The 19,137-nt window shown below is 39.4% G+C and overlaps 1 protein-coding gene across 6 annotated transcripts in view; it reads right to left on the bottom strand.

Annotated features, from left to right (window-relative positions):
* Positions 1-718: 718 nt before the first annotated feature.
* RPS6KA6 (ribosomal protein S6 kinase A6) overlaps positions 719-19,137 on the bottom strand; it is a 36,243-nt gene continuing 17,824 nt past the window's right edge. For 5 of the 6 annotated variants that reach the window (XM_017742581.1, XM_017742595.1, XM_017742571.1 and 2 more), the window contains exons 7-22: positions 18,332-18,438; positions 18,035-18,072; positions 16,837-16,979; positions 16,028-16,098; positions 14,625-14,713; positions 14,147-14,211; positions 12,551-12,653; positions 11,375-11,499; positions 10,967-11,092; positions 10,415-10,504; positions 9,612-9,770; positions 9,030-9,191; positions 8,549-8,625; positions 7,729-7,846; positions 6,547-6,687; positions 719-5,672 (exon numbers count right to left, since the gene is read on the bottom strand). In XM_017742581.1, coding sequence (XP_017598070.1) covers positions 5,547-5,672; positions 6,547-6,687; positions 7,729-7,846; positions 8,549-8,625; positions 9,030-9,191; positions 9,612-9,770; positions 10,415-10,504; positions 10,967-11,092; positions 11,375-11,499; positions 12,551-12,653; positions 14,147-14,211; positions 14,625-14,713; positions 16,028-16,098; positions 16,837-16,979; positions 18,035-18,072; positions 18,332-18,438 — 1,740 coding nt within the window. In that variant the 3' untranslated portion in view covers positions 719-5,546. The remainder of the gene's footprint in view (positions 5,673-6,546; positions 6,688-7,728; positions 7,847-8,548; positions 8,626-9,029; positions 9,192-9,611; positions 9,771-10,414; positions 10,505-10,966; positions 11,093-11,374; positions 11,500-12,550; positions 12,654-14,146; positions 14,212-14,624; positions 14,714-16,027; positions 16,099-16,836; positions 16,980-18,034; positions 18,073-18,331; positions 18,439-19,137) is intronic. The other variant, XM_017742560.1, reaches the window with a different exon arrangement.

Below are 19,137 nucleotides of genomic sequence, written 5' to 3'. Positions count from 1 at the left end.
AGATGGACCTGAGGCAGACGTGGGAAAACCTTTCTGTGTATTCAAAAAAATAAAGTATCTATAAACCATTTTGAATACCGACAGCACCAGCAGTTATCAAACACCTCAGGAGGATTTAAAACCCAGTTTTCAATGTCATTCCTGTCACTTGTAATGCAATGTCTATTTTCAAAGGACCAGATCTTTGCAGGAAAATTATTTCCTCTTAATATATGGAGTCAAATTTAATAGTTACCTAAAAAACAGAGGTAGATGATATCCCACCTGATGAGATGTGAGGTAACACATCAATCCTACCACTGAATGTCTGTTTTACTGCAAGTGTGGCATGAAACACTTGACTGAATATAAATTTATACACAGCTCTTGATGTATGTGAGGTTTTTGGCAAGGTTTATGAAATAATTCACATACATTTAATTTCGGAATGTTTGCTCATTGTTTTTTATATCCATTTGAAAAACAGGAGCAAGTGAACTTCCAAAGCAGAAGTGATAGATTTCTGTCAATTACCAAATGTTATGAATTTACAGCCCTTTTATTCTGGTACTCAAGGAACTGCCAGCTAATTAAAACTGTACCTTTATGATTATTCAGGGAGTTTGACAAAAGTAAATATAATTTTGAGGTTGTCTTTGGTGTGTTGTAATTGAAGGCAGCAGTGCCAAGAAAAACACGACTGCACTGCCAGACCCGGCCTTGCAAGAAGAGGAGAACGTAGTACAATGCAAACTTTAATGTCAATATATACAGAGCTTTAAAGAAAACATTTCTTTTAAAATTAAATGAAATAAATACAGTATGATACAAAATCCACAATATGCTTAAGAGAAAGAAATGACAGTTACAATATCTGATAACGGGGACCTTGTGTAGAGTTACATCTTTGAAGTACCTCAGAGAGCATGGAATTCATTGCACACTGTTCTCAATTAATGCCCTTTATGGAGATTTAGCCACGTGCCAGGAGAGCTTCAGCTCTAACCAGAGCATCAGTGCAAGATGCCAAAGTGCTTGGGACCTTATGACAATGCAATTAATTAATTAATTAGCAAACACTGCTCAAAAGCCTAATGCAAAACACCCAAACCTGAACACTTGGTCCTGCAAAGCAGATCCACCTCCAGCATCCTCAGTCTTCGTGTGAAAAACCCCACACGAGGATTCAACATTATTCAAACTCACTATTGGTAATAAGCTATTGCCCAAAAGTTAATAATTCAGAGATATAATCAATTAAGTATCTTTTAAGGCTTTCAGAGAAAGTTTGCTTTCATTACACAGGAAAAATCTCAAGAAAACCAGTTGCTGATGATTCTGTGGAGGAATTTCTAATTATGCAAATTATTACTATGTTCAATCAGCTTCAGCTATACATTAAGGGTAGGGTTTTTCAAACTTGTATCTGTTCTTCTATTCCCAAGGAACAAGAGAATTTGGGGGAGCAAATATTTTAAAAATAATTGGAGCAGGGACAGAGATGGTGATGCAGAAGGCTGGTGTGGTAGGAATGAAGTGCAGGGATGTTACCAACAGCTCTCAGTGCACACCCAAGAGACTTTTGGAACAAACTTTAAGGAGAATTTTATGGTTTTGACCTTACAGAGCTCCCATAGGATACATAAGGACTCTATTATGATCACAGCTTCAGAAGCTTTCTGGAAACTTGTAGAAAGAAAAACCTGCTCCTCCCTCCCCTCCCACAAACATTTGCAAACTTTTAGTTCTGGATAGGACTGAAAAGCTTAAGTGCTACAGAAATACATAAAACCCTGTGTTTGCATTGATGTTTTAGCCTAGTTTCACTGACACAAACCAGAAGAATTATTATAACCTTGTATAACTCATTTAACTCAGCTCTACAGACCAGTCTCTAAGTACATTGCAAGGAACTCCCAACTGCTGATGTTTGCTAGAGGTTATTTTAACTATTGGACAGATGAAGATCAGCTTTGGAAAAGGAATTCAAACATGGAAGACAGAATTCAAGCTCAACGTGACTGACTTGGGTGAGGTTTTGGATGCCTTCTCTGGCTGCAAGAACATTCAAACAACAGAGACCTCAAATGATCAGCAGGCTCAGCCCCCTGCACCTCAGGCTCCTGGCATGGGCAAGGGGAATTCACTGATTTTGAGCACAATGGGAAAAAGAAGCAAAACCACACAACACTGAGGCCACACAAGCCACAGATGAGGAGCTTGACTGGACCCAGCCAGGCAAAGCTCTCAGGAAGGGCTCACCATGGTGCCCCTGCAGTTTTCATATATGGAACAGGAATACAACAGAGTTCCTCACTTTTTATCCAAAGGATAACTGAAGGTATAAATTGAGACATTCCTGGGCTGAAAAAACTGCAGAACAGGTCCTGAGCCCACTCCAGTGGGAGTCTGCTTTCTGTGTGCACCAGAGCTGGAACTTACTGATAATGATCATCACCAAACACCAGAGCAGGAGCTTTTCTGGCAGGAAGTCACAGCCAATATTCTATCATTTAAGATTTAGCTCTCTGGAAATTCCTTTAGTCTAAGTGCCCATTTCTGTGTGATTATGAGCCTTTGTGAAAATTTGACTTTTTTTCTAACTCAGTAAGGCAGCAATAACATAACCAGTTTGTAAACTTGAACTGTGCCCAGATGATATGAAACTATTTCCACCAACCTTTCACTGCAGCCAGAGCACGTTCCCATTACCTGCTCTTCCATCTCAAACCTTTAACTGAAAGCTCATGAGCAGATCATGCTACTTTTAGATATCAAAACCTAAGTTGGGAAAGAAAGGGATGAGAAACAGGCAAGAAATTCCCAAAAAAGCCTCACAAAGATGATCATTAAATACAGTAAAAGTAAACTGCAAGTGAACTCTTTCGTGTTCCTGCATATCCCAAAATTTCCAAGACTGATATGCTGAAATAGTCAGAGCAAGGGAACTTTTCCCCCAAATCAAGGATTACAATTGGCATACCAGGGTACACTGGCCTGTCAGATATAACACATCCATATGTTTTCCCCATGATAAGACACCTTTGCAGTGTTGCAGTCACCAAAGCTACACTTTTACCCCTGGAGTCCCACTTGCACTAAAGGCCAGGAGTGATACAAAACAGGGATAACTTTACAGGAGATGTTTTAAATACTCTGTAACAAATCAGAACATCCACCTTGTTTGTGTTCTTTTCCTCTCACCACCTTTGTGCTGCACATCAAGAACAACTTGAGTCCCTTCAGCTGCTTCCAACTGCTCTTGTGCAAAATGCTTTTAAGGTGCTTATTACTGTGGTGCTTCTAAGCAAGCTAAAAGAAAATACCAACAAGAAACACTGTTAAATGATTCATGGGTAAAGCCATTAAAGACCAGCTGCTGCCTTACAGGAAAGCTGAAGACAATTCCAGTTTGACATTTTCATTGTGTTCCAGGCCTTGCATTACCTCTTATCCCCAACACAGCTTTTAGGACTATATTTTAACCCACATTATACCTTGACCTGACTCAGGTGGTTTAATTTCCAGCACTTTTGCCTTTTTTTAGTGAATTCAAATTCTTCTGGCAGTCATCTTTAAATTTACATAAAAATGACGCTGGCGAAGTGTAGACAAGAGGTTTTCAGGGTTTTTTTAAGGAAAAGGAGGATGGAAAAAAAAGGGCAAATTTTGTACTAAACAAAGAGCTTTCCAGGAAGCAGTTGTGTTCTTTGATAAGCTTTCAAGCATTTCAAACAGGCACCTCAAAACTAGGCACAAATGGCCCCTAAAGCTTCCAACATCTATCAAACACTCAAGGAATTCCATCTGGGGGATGTTCTGCTTGATACAAAGAGCACACCTATGTTTGCTATATCATTAAGTCTCAAATCTACATATATTCATACCTAACTATTTGGCCAGATAATGTCCATCTTCCCCCACCACAACAGAAGAAAGCAGCTTATCTAAAAGTACTTCCAACACCACCAAGTCCTTCACAGGTATAAGCAAAAACCAGCCAACACCTCCTGTGAGATCTGAGTTATCACCACCACTCCTGGTGCTTGGGCCAGAATTCTCCTGGAAGGTTTTTTTTTTCCTGTCTCAAAATGCTGATTTGTGTCAGCCCTGGGGTCTTACAATTGAAAATTCAGTGATGACAAATGAGTCTGAACTATGTTTGACTTTTGGTCACTTCACAGTCTAATGTCACTAATATATTTAAGACTTAAGATCATCCTGCTATGTCACTACAATTGCTCAATGTCTACAACTTTTGAAAACACTTCTAAGTGTATCTCTAAATGAACTACCAGCAGTTAGCATTGGTTTTGAGTCAGGAAACTCCAAGATAATTCTGGCCCTGAAATGAATTTCCTCTCCATCCCAGCATTTAGGAACAGCTGAAGTCCTAACACCAGACAGAGAGGGTGAGTGAATGCTGGCCACAGGATGCTGACAGGAATTTGCCCATAACATGAAATTTCTTGGTCAGAATTCCCTTACCTGGGCACAACAGCAAGGCTTATTTATTTTCCCAAGCTACCCCTACAGTTAGGCAAAGAGAATTTTGCAGTTCTGTTCTGTAATATTTGTACATGCGGCGAGAGAGTCAGAGAGAAGCAACATTCTATTAAAAAAATCAAATAAATAAAAAATAAACCCCAAGTGCCAAGTTGGTTATAATAAAGTGTCAGTTTGTCTCACATGCCAAACAAACCTAATATTGGGTGTATTCAGTGGAAAGACTGCTGAGGAAAATAACACAGTAGTTGTGTTAATGGATGGGAAATAGAAGTAACAAAGGATTGAGCTGCATGATGTTGTCTTGAAGTGGTACCAATGTTTCTGACAGCATGTATTGACTTTCTCCAGCTCAGCGCAGGACACAATTTGTGGTAACAACCAGAAATGTTCATTTTCCTGTTAGAGGCCATAAAGCAGCATTTCTTTTGGGTCACGAGTGATCAAATTGAAGTGCAGGATCTTGCACATCCCCTTTGGTTTGTGTTTCCACAGAAACTCCTCAGTTACTGGCACCATGCAAACACAGACCTTCCAAATCAACAGCGATGAGTTAACACTGGCACATCACATTGCTCAACTCTGCATAATAGTCATGGACAAGGTAAAGGAAATGAGTTGAATCAGTGAAGTGCCCAATTACAAAATGAAGAATTTGCCCTTCACAGCAAGGACTAAAGGTGTGAAGCAAAGAAAACTCACACTGACACTTTATGTACAACTTGGTCATTGGTAACGGTCCCCTAAATCATTTTTTTTTTAACTGAACCCAGCAAAACTATACAGAATGTGAAAGAATATTTGCAACAGATCTCAAAGGACAGTGTAGAGAAATTCATTATGGTGTACCTGATGTTTAAATTAACTTAACAGATACGGCCTGTAAAACAAACACAGTATGAACCTGTGGATTTTTTTTTTTCTTTTTAAAAAAAGGACTTTTACAGAATTCAAGTAGTGTAGCAGGAAACCATAGATGCCTTTTGATCACAGGTCAGGCAAAATAGAGCCACTTGTTGGGTTTCCCCCTTGCTTGTGTCTGCTCAGGTGTCCCAGTGGATCTATAAGTCTGTGGATGTGAGCTTTTTCATGCTCCGTCGCTGAGCTAAACTGGAGGCTGCCACAGGCTCCAGCACTGGCTGAAATGTCTTGTGATTCAGTGCAGAATATGTAGCAGCCATGGCTCCCTAGAGAAAAAGGAAATACATAATAATAATGAATATATATAGAAGTTTCAATCAGAAAATAAAACAATTAAACATTAAATACTCAATTAACCCCATTAAAACCAAACAAGACTTATGCTAGGTCATGTGAATTCTATAAAGTTTGTTAGGAAAAAAACCCCATCGGTTGTTGAATCCTTCCAATGTCCAAGTATGGGTGTCTGACATTTCTTTTTCTTTCCTCTATATTTTTTTTGTATACCTCAGATGTAGGGATCACCTGTTAATGTAGGTCAGAATTTGTATTCTTCAAGCCAAATTAGCACCAATTTCTCAAATACAGCCACTTCAGTGGCTATTCAGATCCTGACTTAGGAGACAAGAACTACCTTAAAGCAAACACCCAGAAAAATCTCTTCCTTTACACAGAGGTTAAAAAGAATTATTGACCAATAATTTGGAGAGGGACTTTGTACAAGGGTATGTAGCGCCAGGACAAGGGGAAATGGTCTCCCACTGCCAGAGGACAGGGTTAGATGGGATATTGGGAAGAAGTTCTTCCCTGTGAGGGTGGTGAGGCCCTGGCACAGGGTGCTCAGAGAAGCTGTGGCTGCCCCTGGATCCCTGAAGTGCCCAAGGCCAGGTTGGATGGGGCTTGGAGCAACCTGGGCTAGTGGAAGGTGTCCCTGCCCACGGTAAGGGGTGGATGGCCCAGCTTTAAGGTCCCTCCCAACCCGAACCATTCCATGATTCCATGAATTTGTCTCACTATGTAGCTTAAATATGTCAGTACTACGGAAAACAAACAGAAAAAGTGAGACTTCTGTCTTTAGCTCTAAACCAACTCAACTCCTTGCACAGCCCCCACCTCAAGCAGCACCCCAGGTGGGTTTACCTTTACTAGATGTGGGGCATCTTGCCTGTTGAGCTGATAATGAGGCAGCTGGTCCCTACAGGCAATCCAGGAATGCTTCAGCACCTGCTCGGCCGTGTACCGCTGGTGGGGATCCACGTGCAGCATGTGTGACAACAAGTCCTGCAGGGAAGGGAAACACACGGATTGCTCAGTCCTAATCATCTTAGGTGGCCTTTAGAGCATCAGGGATGGCAGCAGTGAGAGAAGCACCCGATGTGGAGGGATTAACACAATGCAAACATACAGAGATCAGCAGACAAATGGGATCATTCTGTGCCCTGACACTGCAGAAGGCTGAGAACAATGTGTGGAACTATTGGAGCAGTGCAACAGAGCCAGCCTTGATTGCAAAGGAACTCACTGTTGTGCCTTTTGTATTTATTATGAATATAATCTTTAGAAGACTAGAAATCCTATTAAAATGTAGCAGGCAGATTTTATGGAGGAAAGCTATTATTTGCAAATCTCTCTCTCCTTGTTCACTCTGCACTTTGGGCTCTGCTGACTCCTTACTACAACTGAATTCAGAGACAGTGAGACACCAGCAACAAATTTTTCCTTCAGAAAGCTACATAAAGAATAAAGCCAACAGCAATGGACACTTGTTTTTGCCTGTTAGAAGCATTAGCAATAAGCTACTAATTAATTACAACATTGGTCCAAAGGAGAGGTGGGTGGAAAGGGCACAGAACAGAGACAGCAACAGTTTGAAATAAAACCAAAATATGAGCAAGCTGACAGAATGTTCCCTTTGTTTTAGGTACAAAATGTGAAGCATTCTTAAATACACAGAAGTGAATTTCTTGTGCTAAGACAGCAGCAGCCAACAAGCATTCTGAATCACTCCTACTGAAATGAACAAATAGTGCAGTTCCAAAGGATCAGGAAAAATATTTAAATATTAATATTTAATATTAATGCTGATCTTTTTAAAAGGTAACACTGGTGATTAAGATACCCGCAGAGGGGGTCAACGCCATCCCAAGGAATTCATATTGATTACAGATGGAGTCTTTAAATAAAAAGGTTGGAGCAGATATCCTTCCCTTCAATAAAGTCTGCAGATAATAATGAGCTACACTTACAGAGCACTCTAGTTGACAAAGCTCAGTAGATTTCATTGGAATGCTATAAAAATATAAAACCAAAACACATTTACACCTTTGCTGCATCTGAAACAGTGTCCCAGTTGCCTCCACTTAGAGAGAATTTTCCACTGCCTATCCGTACTAGGATCTCCTCAGGAGTATCATTGGGACCATTGGCAAATGGAGTATAGCTGTTGAAAGAAAAAAATCAAAACAAAACCACCTTGTTATAGATAAAAACTGCAAGAAATTGGTAAAATCTCATGAATCTGAGTCAGTATCCCACTGCCAGCAGACACACATCACAGAATATGTACACACACTATTAAATACTGTTAATATTTCTAATATTACACGAGAAGTACAGATTTATCAAGAGAATAATTTCCAGTACATAGGATTTAGCCATAAGGCTAAAAACATGCTCTTTTGCTGTCAGAGCAGAATTCAGCAAACATCTCTCATTTGGCCACTAGATGCTTCCTAGAGCTTCATCAAGTCTGGATGTTTTCTAAACTCCAGAGATCACAACCCAGAGTGTTCTAAAGGGCCAGGAATGGGGCCTGGGGCAGGAGACACAAGGTGAGTAAAGGGGATGGGGTGGGAGGATGAGAGGCTGGAGGGTAAAAAGAAACCCACCACGTATTTTCACTCAATTCCTTCCTGGAAACTGGGGGAGGTCTTTGGCACCCCCAGTCCTGCACTATGGGAAGAGAAGCTTGAAGCTACTTGTGAGAGAAACCTGGTTTATTTGGCTTTGACTCAGAGCTGCCTGTCCCACCTGAGTGTCTGTGTCATTCCATGAGGCAATGCCTCACCATTTCTATGGAAGCAGGGATTCAGGCAACATTCTGGGATTTTAGGTAAACAAAACAGCTCAGAAATATTCTCACCCTGCCAACATTGTGTAAAGGAGAACTCCCAAGCTCCATATGTCACAAGCAGCATCATATCCCTGTCTCATGAGAACCTATGAAACAAAGAGTGTTAAAGACTTGCCATATATTAAAAAAACCCCACCAGACCAACACCACAGCCGAAGGAAGGGCAAGACCATCCCTGGATCATGTCAGAGATTTGATTATTCATTTTCTAATATACAGGCTGCAGTAAGTACCAACAATATTTCTTGTTCCCAGAACATCATCTCTTAAGATTTTTCAACAGGCTCACATCTTATTTTTGAGGGTGGACTCTGCTGTTTTTAAAGCAGGTTTATTATAAACACATGCACCAGTGTTTAAAAAGCATGTGTGATTATATTTAAAGAAAAGTAGCAGAATTGTTGAGGCTTCTTTCTGAGCATTGCTGAAAAGTTTAAGCATTTGATGCACCAAAACCAGCATAAAGAAAACACAGAGCAGCTTGAAATACCTCTGGTGCCACAAAGTTTGCAGTGTAGCAGGGAGTTAGAAGTAGTCCATTTTCTCCTCTAAGTTGTTTTGCAAATCCAAAATCACAAATCCTGATGGAATCAGCATTATTTGAATCATCAGTATATAAAATATTACTGGGTTTAAGGTCTCGGTGCACCACCTTTAAACAAAGACATTAGAAAAGCCATCATTTAGGAGCAGCAGGTACATTTGTTTGTAATTTACAATTTATAAAAGATATTCTCTAGATGAATATACTTATGGGAGTTTAAACAATTATGTAACTTTAAAGGACCCAAAAATTCTAGTTCAAGTAATATAATAAAAACCTCCTGGCTCATAATCCAACTGGACCCAACATCCCCATTTGGCAACAAGGAGAAGACAAAAATCTACTGTTTCATAAAATGTAGAATCAAAAGGTTTTGCCAGGATAACAGGGTAAGTTGTTTCTATTATTCACCTTTGTGATAAAATATAAAACCTTTTAGCATGAAAACAAGCCAAGCAAAGCACCCAGGGAAAGGAACTGGTAATTTCAGAGCTGTGACAGGGGTGTGGGGCAGAAGGGCTCACTCACCCCCTGGCAGTGCAGGTAGTCCACGGTCTTGGCAATGGTGAAGAGCACAGCGCTGGCCTCCCGCTCCGAGAAGAATTTCTGCCTCAGGATCCGGTCCAGCAGCTCCCCCCCCTTCATCAGCTCCGTGACCAGGTAGATGAATCTGCCATCATCATACACCTGGGGAGAGGTTTAACAGTGCACTCACACAAAAACCACTCAGATAGATTTATTCAAAGGCAACATCTGTAGTTACACATCCCCAAAAATTCCCTCCTCCCACAGGAGCGGGCAGCACAAACAGCAGGGACTGCCAAAGCAGGGAGTGCAAGGCAGCTCATGTGTCATCCTGGGAGTTCATGACTCAAGCTGTTAATTCATCACTCTCAATCCAAGTTGTTAATTCATCACTCTGAATTAAATTTTTCAGTGTAAGAACTGCTGTTGGAAGAGGAGAGCAATCCTACACTCCCTACTGCTCTTCCACAGGCCACTTTTAGGTGCTGACACTTGGCATACACAGGACAACATGCCACTGCTTTCCCAGGTTACCAACACATTGGCTGCTCATTTGAAACAAGAAGAAATATGGCATTTCTAACCTTTACATCACTTCTCACTTCAAGTTTGTTAAACAGCCTTTAGAAAAAAATTAGTATCAGGACAGCATTGTATTTTGAAACACTCCCTCTACTATTATGTACTGCTCTCCCAACAGATTTCACTATGCAAAAGAAATTTAACGAATCCCAATAAACTGCCTGTATCGGCATTTATTTTTTGAGCACTGTCTAATAAGAGGTAGCAGAGAAAGAGGTACATACATCCTTTAAAGTAATAATATTTGGATGTTGCCCATAACGCATGAGAATCTCAATTTCTTCTGAGGGATCCCTCTTGCTTTTATCAATTATCTGCAAAATAATACAGGAAAAACAACTTGCATAAACAAAGTCCATTAAATAAAGACATTTTTTGTATTTATATTCTCATTTCAACAACAACAACAAAAAAACTCTAGAGTTCATTATTTCTTACTAATCCTGAGTAATTAATCTTCCAGCTTCACATCCCACTTATTCACTTCTTGCTCTATCCCTGTTAAAATTCTATCATTAATGCAGCCTATCCTGCTCCACTGAACAAAGAAATGCACTGGACTGTCTGAAGCATCACTAATTCCCTGCAGCCCAGTTCCACCTTTGTGAATCTCACTTTATTTCAGGTGTTCTCATCATTGTACAGTATTTTCAGCCTTCAAGATCGTAACTTATCAACACATAAACAGCCACAATAACTGGAAAATTCACAAATATACGTTTTCAAATCTACTAGACAATATTTTCAGAATGTCAGAGCGGATTTTATTCCAGTACCTTCACAGCAAACTCCATGTTTGTAGCTATGTGGATACATCTCTTGCAAACTGAGTAGGAACCCACACCAATATCTTCTTTCAGTTCATAGACATCAGTGAACTGTGCACTGTTTCCATGAAGCTGCTTTAAAAAAAACACAGGCAAGTGGTTATCTAAAGCAACAGGATTCTCTTTGCCATTACACTGTTACCAACAGCAGAAGTTTCTCCTGCTTGCTCATCATTTTTCTTTGAAATTCTGCCTCCAGAAAAACAGTAACTCACTTTTTAAAATTAAGAACATCCCATGAAGTATTTAATAAGGCACATTTTGTAATGGTCTCCTCAACAAAGCAAGAACAACTGTAACTACTGAATATTGGTCAGTCCTTATGTCAAAGAAGTTTCCCAAAAAGGAAAGCATTACCTGGACTATGGGCAGGATATTGGTGAGGGGTGATATTTTATGGTCTTCTACAGTAGTCGTTGCAACAAAACTAAATCCCTTGAAGAGCTGGTGGGCGTTTGCACTGGGTGGGACCCCTGGAGAATCTGGGGGCAGACAGACACAGGATTAGTGTGGCTACATCCCAGCAAGGCCATTTTATAACATTCAGGACAGGTATGTTACAAAAACTGTTTTGAGGGAAGGGAAGTAAACAAGAGGAACACCAATGTTAAATAATAAATAAAACTTCTAGTTTGTTACCTGTGCTCTCTTACTTCAGTAACAAACACAAACAAGTACTCCAGGGTTTTATCTAAAACTGTGAAGCGCTGCAGGAATTTATGCATGCGCACGTTTTAAGGAAGAAGTTTATTGAAACAAAGCTACTTATGGAAAAGAAATAAAGATCACTGTCTTGTGCTCAACAGCTTTGTAACACAGAAGAGCAACCACAGATTGCACTGGTCCAGTGGTGAATGTGCTGCTGGCAAGGCACAAGTGAGGCAACACAAGAATATCCAATAAATAAATTACCACTGAAAAAAATATCACTGAATGATTAGAATTATGTTTTCCTCAGATTATATTCTGTGCACCTCTGAATTCACTATCTGAAATCTCACAGTGAGCACAGCTTAATAATTTTGTGTAGCCTATTAAAAGCACAGACCTTCTCCAAACAATCATGAGAAGAGGGTTTAAAAGCTGGATGCAGCAGGAAAGAAAAAAATCCACAAAAGAAAACCTGAAGTGAAACTTGAAGCAGACTAAGCAATAATAATGATAAAAGTTAATGTTTCTTAAAGCAAGCTATTCTCCATGAAATACTGACCCTAACAATAATCACTGCTGCAATCAAATTGAGTTTACTTTTAGTATTAAATACTTCCCCTCAAACACTGCATGTTGGACTTTAATCATAAATAGAAACCATAGTCCAGCTTTTAATATTCCATTTATTTTTTAATTCCTGAGTCAAAGATTAGCAAAATATTCAAAGAACAGAAACCTGCTGAGGGGAACATCCTCCTTCAAAGCACTGGAACCCTGGTGCATCCTTTCCTTTTAACTCTGCCACTGGCTTTTTGTTGTTTTAACATTAACTTGAACCCCTTGTCCCACAAACCTCACCAATTTATAGCCATGCACAGTTACCTTTTGGTGTTTTTGCTGTGAATTCTGGATCAAAACAGAAAGTATCTTCTGGCTTTCCAGAGGCAGGTTTGAAGGGAGGCTGAATTTCTCTTCTGAACAGTTTCTGAAGGAGAAGGACAAAGATAAGTAAGGGTCAATGAACCTTCCATGGGCTCTGTAACTTTGCCAAGATAAAGGGTAAAGGACAAAGACCTCAACCCGTGTCAGGCACATCCCTCTTGGCAAGGAACTGCCCATTCTCAAAGCTCTATTCCAGGATTTTCCTAACCCACCAAACTAAAATCAGGCAAAGATGGGAAAGATCTCAAATCTGCAATAAATCCCATTTACAGCTGAGGAACAGAAAATTTCATGTCAAAAGATATTGAATCCCCATGCAAAATTCAGGAATTTCTGAGAGCATTTCCTTGCCTTTTCTCTCCTGCTTTCAGACCTATTTTTTGCAGTTTATTTAACCTTCCTGCACAAAAACATACAGTGTATTTTAGTTAAAAAATCAAAACAACCAAACCAACCAACCAAAACCAAGGAAATGGGACCTGAATGTATCCCAAAGAAATAATGAGATAAAATACAGAAGTGTCATCAACACCAAAGTGAAATAAACACAGATTACTGTCAAATTAAAAAAAATACATACAAAGAAAAAAGAAAGAGTTAGGACTGCTGATCTTTCAAACTTCCCTGCTGATATTTATTTCAACATCAGCTCCTTCAAAAGAACAAAAGTAGATAATCAAGCCAAACAAGACAACAACTTTTGAAGTGTATTCACATAAAGCAGTGAAGTTTTGCTATTACTAAAAACTTGTTGCTGAACAGGACTCTGAGGTAGCTGCTGCATAAACACAGCTAGAAAATCACTTTTCAGAAATAAATACATGAGATAAACAGATGGATAACGATGAGGGGCTTCAAAGAAATAGGTGAGCACAGCACTGTCCTGTGTGGCTGCAGTTCTGTCAGCACAGCCACATCTTATTTATTCCATCAACCCTTCTGCAGCACCACAGCAAAGGGGGGATTTATTTCACTCACAGCATCTTGGCTTTGAGAGTGTTTCTGGCAAACACAGCTCAGAGGATGAGCGAACCACAGACGAAAATCATAAGGTGCTCATGAAAAATTGAAGCCAGGAGTCATGATCTTGTAGGCTTGGGATCATCTCAGAGCACCTGAGTTAATTCCTGAACTGTGCCTGGGATAGGAGTGATGCAGAGGGAAGTCCAGGACAGTTACAGCCACAGGGAGCTGTTGTGCCCTGCAGGGGAGCACTGGACAGACACTTCCTGAAGGGTTTCTGGGAACACCAGCAGCCTCTCCCAAATACAAATGCCCTAACCAACCCTTTAAGCTTGAGGATGCTGCAACTCCTAATTATTTAGAAAGTAAATGCACAATTTATAATTAATACTCTCTATCTGCAGTAAATACTGCAGCTCCAGATGCCAAGGAATTACAGGAGAAGCCAGGATGTGCCAGTCAGCAGCGAGGCAGTGTTTGCTGGGCCCTATTCAGATGTAAATACTTACACAAATGCTACAACAGACAGAAAAATTAACAACAGCTTTATCAATCAGATCCTTTTGTACTCACATTCCAGTCAACAGTAGAAAAAAAAGGATGTCTCTTGATTTCTTCAACTCCATCTGAACCAGCTCCTGAACAAAGAAAATACTGTAGTTAACACACTTGTGGCTAAAGTATAAAGATTGCACTAAAAATTAGTTCATTTCTAAAAAGTTTGCACAGACATGGTTATTTGAGGGAACTGTGAATACAGAGATATTCCAAGGATGTAAAATACCTAGGGAGGCAAACAGAGCACAAACAGCCCATAAGTACAGAGTCAATATTCCCTGCTCTGACACTGTCAGAGCTTTGGCTCACTCCTAAGAGTCACTGATCCAAGAAGTGACCATTCTTTGGCCAAACCCAGGAAGTCATGATCCAAACTAACAGGTATCCAAATGTTACTGATCACCCAGAGCTTGAGAGTCTCTAGCAACTGCTTTTTTTGAAATAAAAAGTTAGGTTGAGTTGATTATTTAAAGATCAAAATAAATGAACCAACCTAATCTATTTGATGGGTTCCTTTTAAACAACATCCTCAGGAGACTTTGTGCTTCAGGGCTGAGGAACTGAGGCATCCCAAGCTTTGCCCTAAAAGAAAACAGAGAACAAGTCAGTGGAAGAAACTTGTCTTGGTAAAAACTGTCTACATAGATTTCACTGCACAGTTTGATCTATCAAGGATCTATTCCAAAGCCTTGCAGAGTGCACGTACTTAACTCATCAACTTTTTAAGTTTCCTATTATATCAGTGTTTTAAAATAAAACTCAACAAAGAACAAACACATCAGACCAAAACCACCAAACCCCACCCAAGCCCCCAAAGCAAGCTTTATGCTGCAACAGAGTAAAATAATTATCTCACAAATACGTAAGTATTTTCAAAGAAATCTTCATGTCGCCAGGAGGTTTTTACCAAAATAACTACCACTAACTCAATGCCAGAAGAGACTCACCAAATCCCCAATTACCTGTCCTTGAAGTGATTGCTACTATTCCTCCAGGGAAGGGCCTTATTGAGCCATCATATAAAAGCTCACTGACTTTACCATTTGTTTTATTTAATGGAAACTCTAATGCCAAGGCAGGGAAATCTTGTGCAGAACTGCAGCATCACCGGGAGCTGCGAGGGAGGCAGCTCGTGGTCTGCTCCATCCTTTCAGAGGCAGCAGCACCAGGAACTCCCACTCAGGGCAAGCTGCAAGTGTCCTATGCTGGGAAGAACAGAGTTTCCCCCTCCTTCCCTTCCCCATAACCCCTCAGAGGGCCCAAGGCTGTGCCTGTGCTAGGAGGAAACTCTTTGTTAGCTGAGCACAAAGACAGACGAGAACATATTTGCCCAACAGCTCCACTCACTGAGCACCAGTTCACCCAGTTTGTCCTGTCCAACAGCTTCTGTTGTAACTGGGGTAATTTAAGATGGGAATTTGAGCACGTAAGTGCTCTCCACACATCTGTACACAAAGCAACACCTGATCACCTGCTGCTTACAAAACAAGGTGTGCTGTAACAGTAGCAAGGGAGTGTAACAACAACAGGAGTGTAAATCAAGCTGCTCTAAGTCACTGCACTGTTCTTATCTTTATTATCTTTATTATCCTCCTACAATCAAAGTACAAATGCATCCCTGAGACTTTAATTGCTGGGGATACTTAATGGTATTTCACAGTTTGGGATCTAAAGCTTATCAAGGGGCTTTGCTTTTTTTGTTCCTGTTCCAGCTCAGTGCTCTTAGAATCATAAAATGGTTTGAGCTGGAAGGGACCTTAAAGCTCATCTTGTTCCATTCCCTGCCATGGGGACACCTTCCACAAGACCAGGCTGCACAAGGAGTTACAACAAGCTGTTAAAACATGTTTAAAATGACATTATCTGACTTCTGAAAAAGGAAGGAGATGTACTTACTTCAGTATCATATTCATAGTCTCATTTCGATCTTTACCTTGAAATGGCAGGGTACCAGTAAGCATTTCAAACTGGAAAGAACAAATGTTAATCTAAATCAACACTTCTTCCCCAATTGCTGAAATAAAGTGTTAAGCACTGTACTCTTTCCTATCTCTACATCAGACTGGTTGAACGTTGAAATGATTATGAAAATGTTAAACCTAAAATTCTGCTCTCACTTGTAGTTTACATGATGATAACAGTGGTAAGTGTAACATGATGATGATGGAGGAATATTTTGCACCAAGAAGCTACTTAAAAGTAATAAATCTCTTCCACAACCAGGTTTTAGAAGTTGCCATATTCTAAAAACTGCAAGAATGGCGAATTCTAGAACAGTAGTTTACTTTTCAAGTAAGGCTGATGCTGCACATCCCAGCAAGGGCAGAAGTGGCAGCAGTTACTGGCTTATGTCACTACTCCACTCCAGCACTCCTTCCTCAGGCTCACTCTTACAGAAATGCCATTAATATTCCTTCAAACCAAACCTTCAAGTCTGTTTTTAAATTTAACTATCAAGTAACATGCAAAATAAATATACAAAGTGAAGTCTCACACTGACTACAACTGATTTTAACTACTAATGGATGACACACAGGATTTTTCTGGTGCCTGATAAACATTCCCTAGAGGTGAGAAGTCAGTTTTATTCCACCCAGTTATTGAATTGTCCCCCTTACCCAAGCATTCCTAATTAGAATTGGACAAGCTTATTCTAAGTGCATTTGTGTGAGCTTAGCAAGGGAAGCAAGAGGCAAATACAGTACCATGAGGACCCCAAAGGACCACCAGTCAGCACTCTGGTTGTGTCCTCGCCTGTTTACCACTTCAGGAGCCATGTACTCTACAGTACCACAGAAAGAATAGGCCTTCTTCTCTTGGTCTACTGATTCCTTGCTGAGTCCAAAGTCTACAACAACAGCATCACAAGAATAAAGCCAGTAAAGAACTTCAGGGGCAAAAAAATAAATCAATATATGGTACTTCAAAATCCAAGCGTTGAGAGGTTTGGGTTGGCTATTTTCAGAAATATGATTAGCACAGCTCTCCATGAAACAAGAGACTGCAGGTACCTGGAGATAGCACACTTAGTTTACTACACACCTCCAAAACCATTCTAAAGGTCATTAAATTCATGATTAGCCATCAAAATTATTACTGAAATAACTTGGCATTTGAAATCGTACACATTTAGAGCCCTAACATACTCAGAGGTTCTCATTTTCTCTCTTTACTGCCTGCTTTATTCACACAAAAAATTGGAGAGAAGTAAAAATCAGTTTCAAAGGGAATGCAGCCTCCATGGTCTGGTCTTACTGAATGATGAATAAATAAAATCACACTAAAAATATTGTTGTTACATAAGGCAACATGGTTCTGTAACCTGCCTCAAGTTCAGTGCAGAAGAGTCCTGCATTCCCAGAATATTTCATTCCCAGAACACTTTTTTCCCATTTTGAATACACAATCCTTGACACTGGCTCAGCTCTCAAACATCCTGTTTTTCATAAGGGAAAATGATTGCTAATCAATGATCCCATCCATTATTTCCACTTTCAGAAGAAAGTGACAAATTTAGGACTGAATTATATTTAAATATATCAGAATTTCAAAAAGTATGCATTTGATAAACCTGATTTCCATCACCATTATTCCATCAAGTCTTTGAGGGTTTAAAAAACTTCATTTTCTCTTGGAATCTAACAGCAATATCTCAGATCAAAATATACAATGAAATCTCTAGTACAAAAGCATCACCTTAAATGTAATTTAAAGCGTTCAGAAATTTATAGCAATTTGTTTTCCAAACAATCAGTCTTTTGTATACATAATTTCCTAGAATGTATGTATTTGGACTGCTCCTCACAGATCTTTTTTCTGCAATATTATATGCATTTAAAATTGGTAATACAGAAACACAAAAAAGCTTGTTTAGAAAGGGCTGTATTAATGAGTGGTGCCTACCTGTTAACTTGATATGTCCTGCTTCATCAAGCAAAATGCTGAAAATTAAAATTCACATTCACCAAAACACATAAAGAGCAATGTTTATATAAAACATTTAAAATATAAGTTAAAAATGATGATATCCAATTGTTATTACTTTAACATGCAAATATTATTTCATGTAAACCACAGCTACGTGCTTCACATTTTGTACTTGTTTACAAAGTCTAACAAACAGTTTTAACTTTTTACAGCGGAAAAGGCAAAGCAACAAGCAAAATACACATAATAGTGGTAAAATACATTTTACTTTACTTTTCTGGCTTCAGGTCCCTGTACACAATTCCCAAGCTGTGAAGGTGATCCAAAGCAAGGGCCAGTTCTGCGAGGTAGAATTTCACATCTTCCTCTGTAAACATAACCTAATAAGAACTGTATAGATTTACCTTCTGATCTTGTCTTCAGTTTTTAAAACTGCAATCTAAAAAACACATACTCCTGTCTGCCTACATTTCAAATTTAGTTTTAAAAGTCCCTTGTGAACTCATAATTCATGAGCTCAGCCAAGAGAAATTATTTACTAATACCTGTTAATTATAAAGTGCACAAAGAACTACCTGCAATACTTAAATAAAACCATCAGCATTACTGCAGAGCATGAATTAACTCTTAGATAATAAATGAATTGTTATATTTGGTGTAACTGACACCCAGCACTCCTCCTGCCACAATCACAGACAGTTTTCCACTGCATCATAAAATTTAACATATGGCTGCTGTATTGGGTGAGTGAGAATTCACATTAACAATATTTAGGAAAAAAAGTAAAAATCATTTAAGAAGAAAGAACACAGAATAAAACACTGGTGACAATAACAATGACAGCCTGAGAGTTGAAGAATGTACTCTGCTCTTAGGAAAAAAAAATAAAATTAAAGAATCCTGGTGAGACACTGAAATAATGATGTTTCTAGAGCAGAGATGCACTTCTGTCCTGAACACTCCACAGGTTGCTTCTAATTTAATACACAAAAACTGTACCTGCTTTGGCTCTTGTCATGTTCTACAAATTACTGGAGGAGCTTGGAATCTTAAAATTGCTGGATTGAATTTGGGCTTTA

The sequence above is a fragment of the Corvus brachyrhynchos genome, unplaced genomic scaffold, assembly GCF_000691975.1.
Source record: "Corvus brachyrhynchos isolate BGI_N302 unplaced genomic scaffold, ASM69197v1 scaffold220, whole genome shotgun sequence".
Lineage (NCBI taxonomy): Eukaryota > Metazoa > Chordata > Aves > Passeriformes > Corvidae > Corvus > Corvus brachyrhynchos.
The sequence above is the reverse complement of the archived record's forward strand: the minus strand, read 5'-3'. Positions and strand labels throughout refer to the sequence as shown.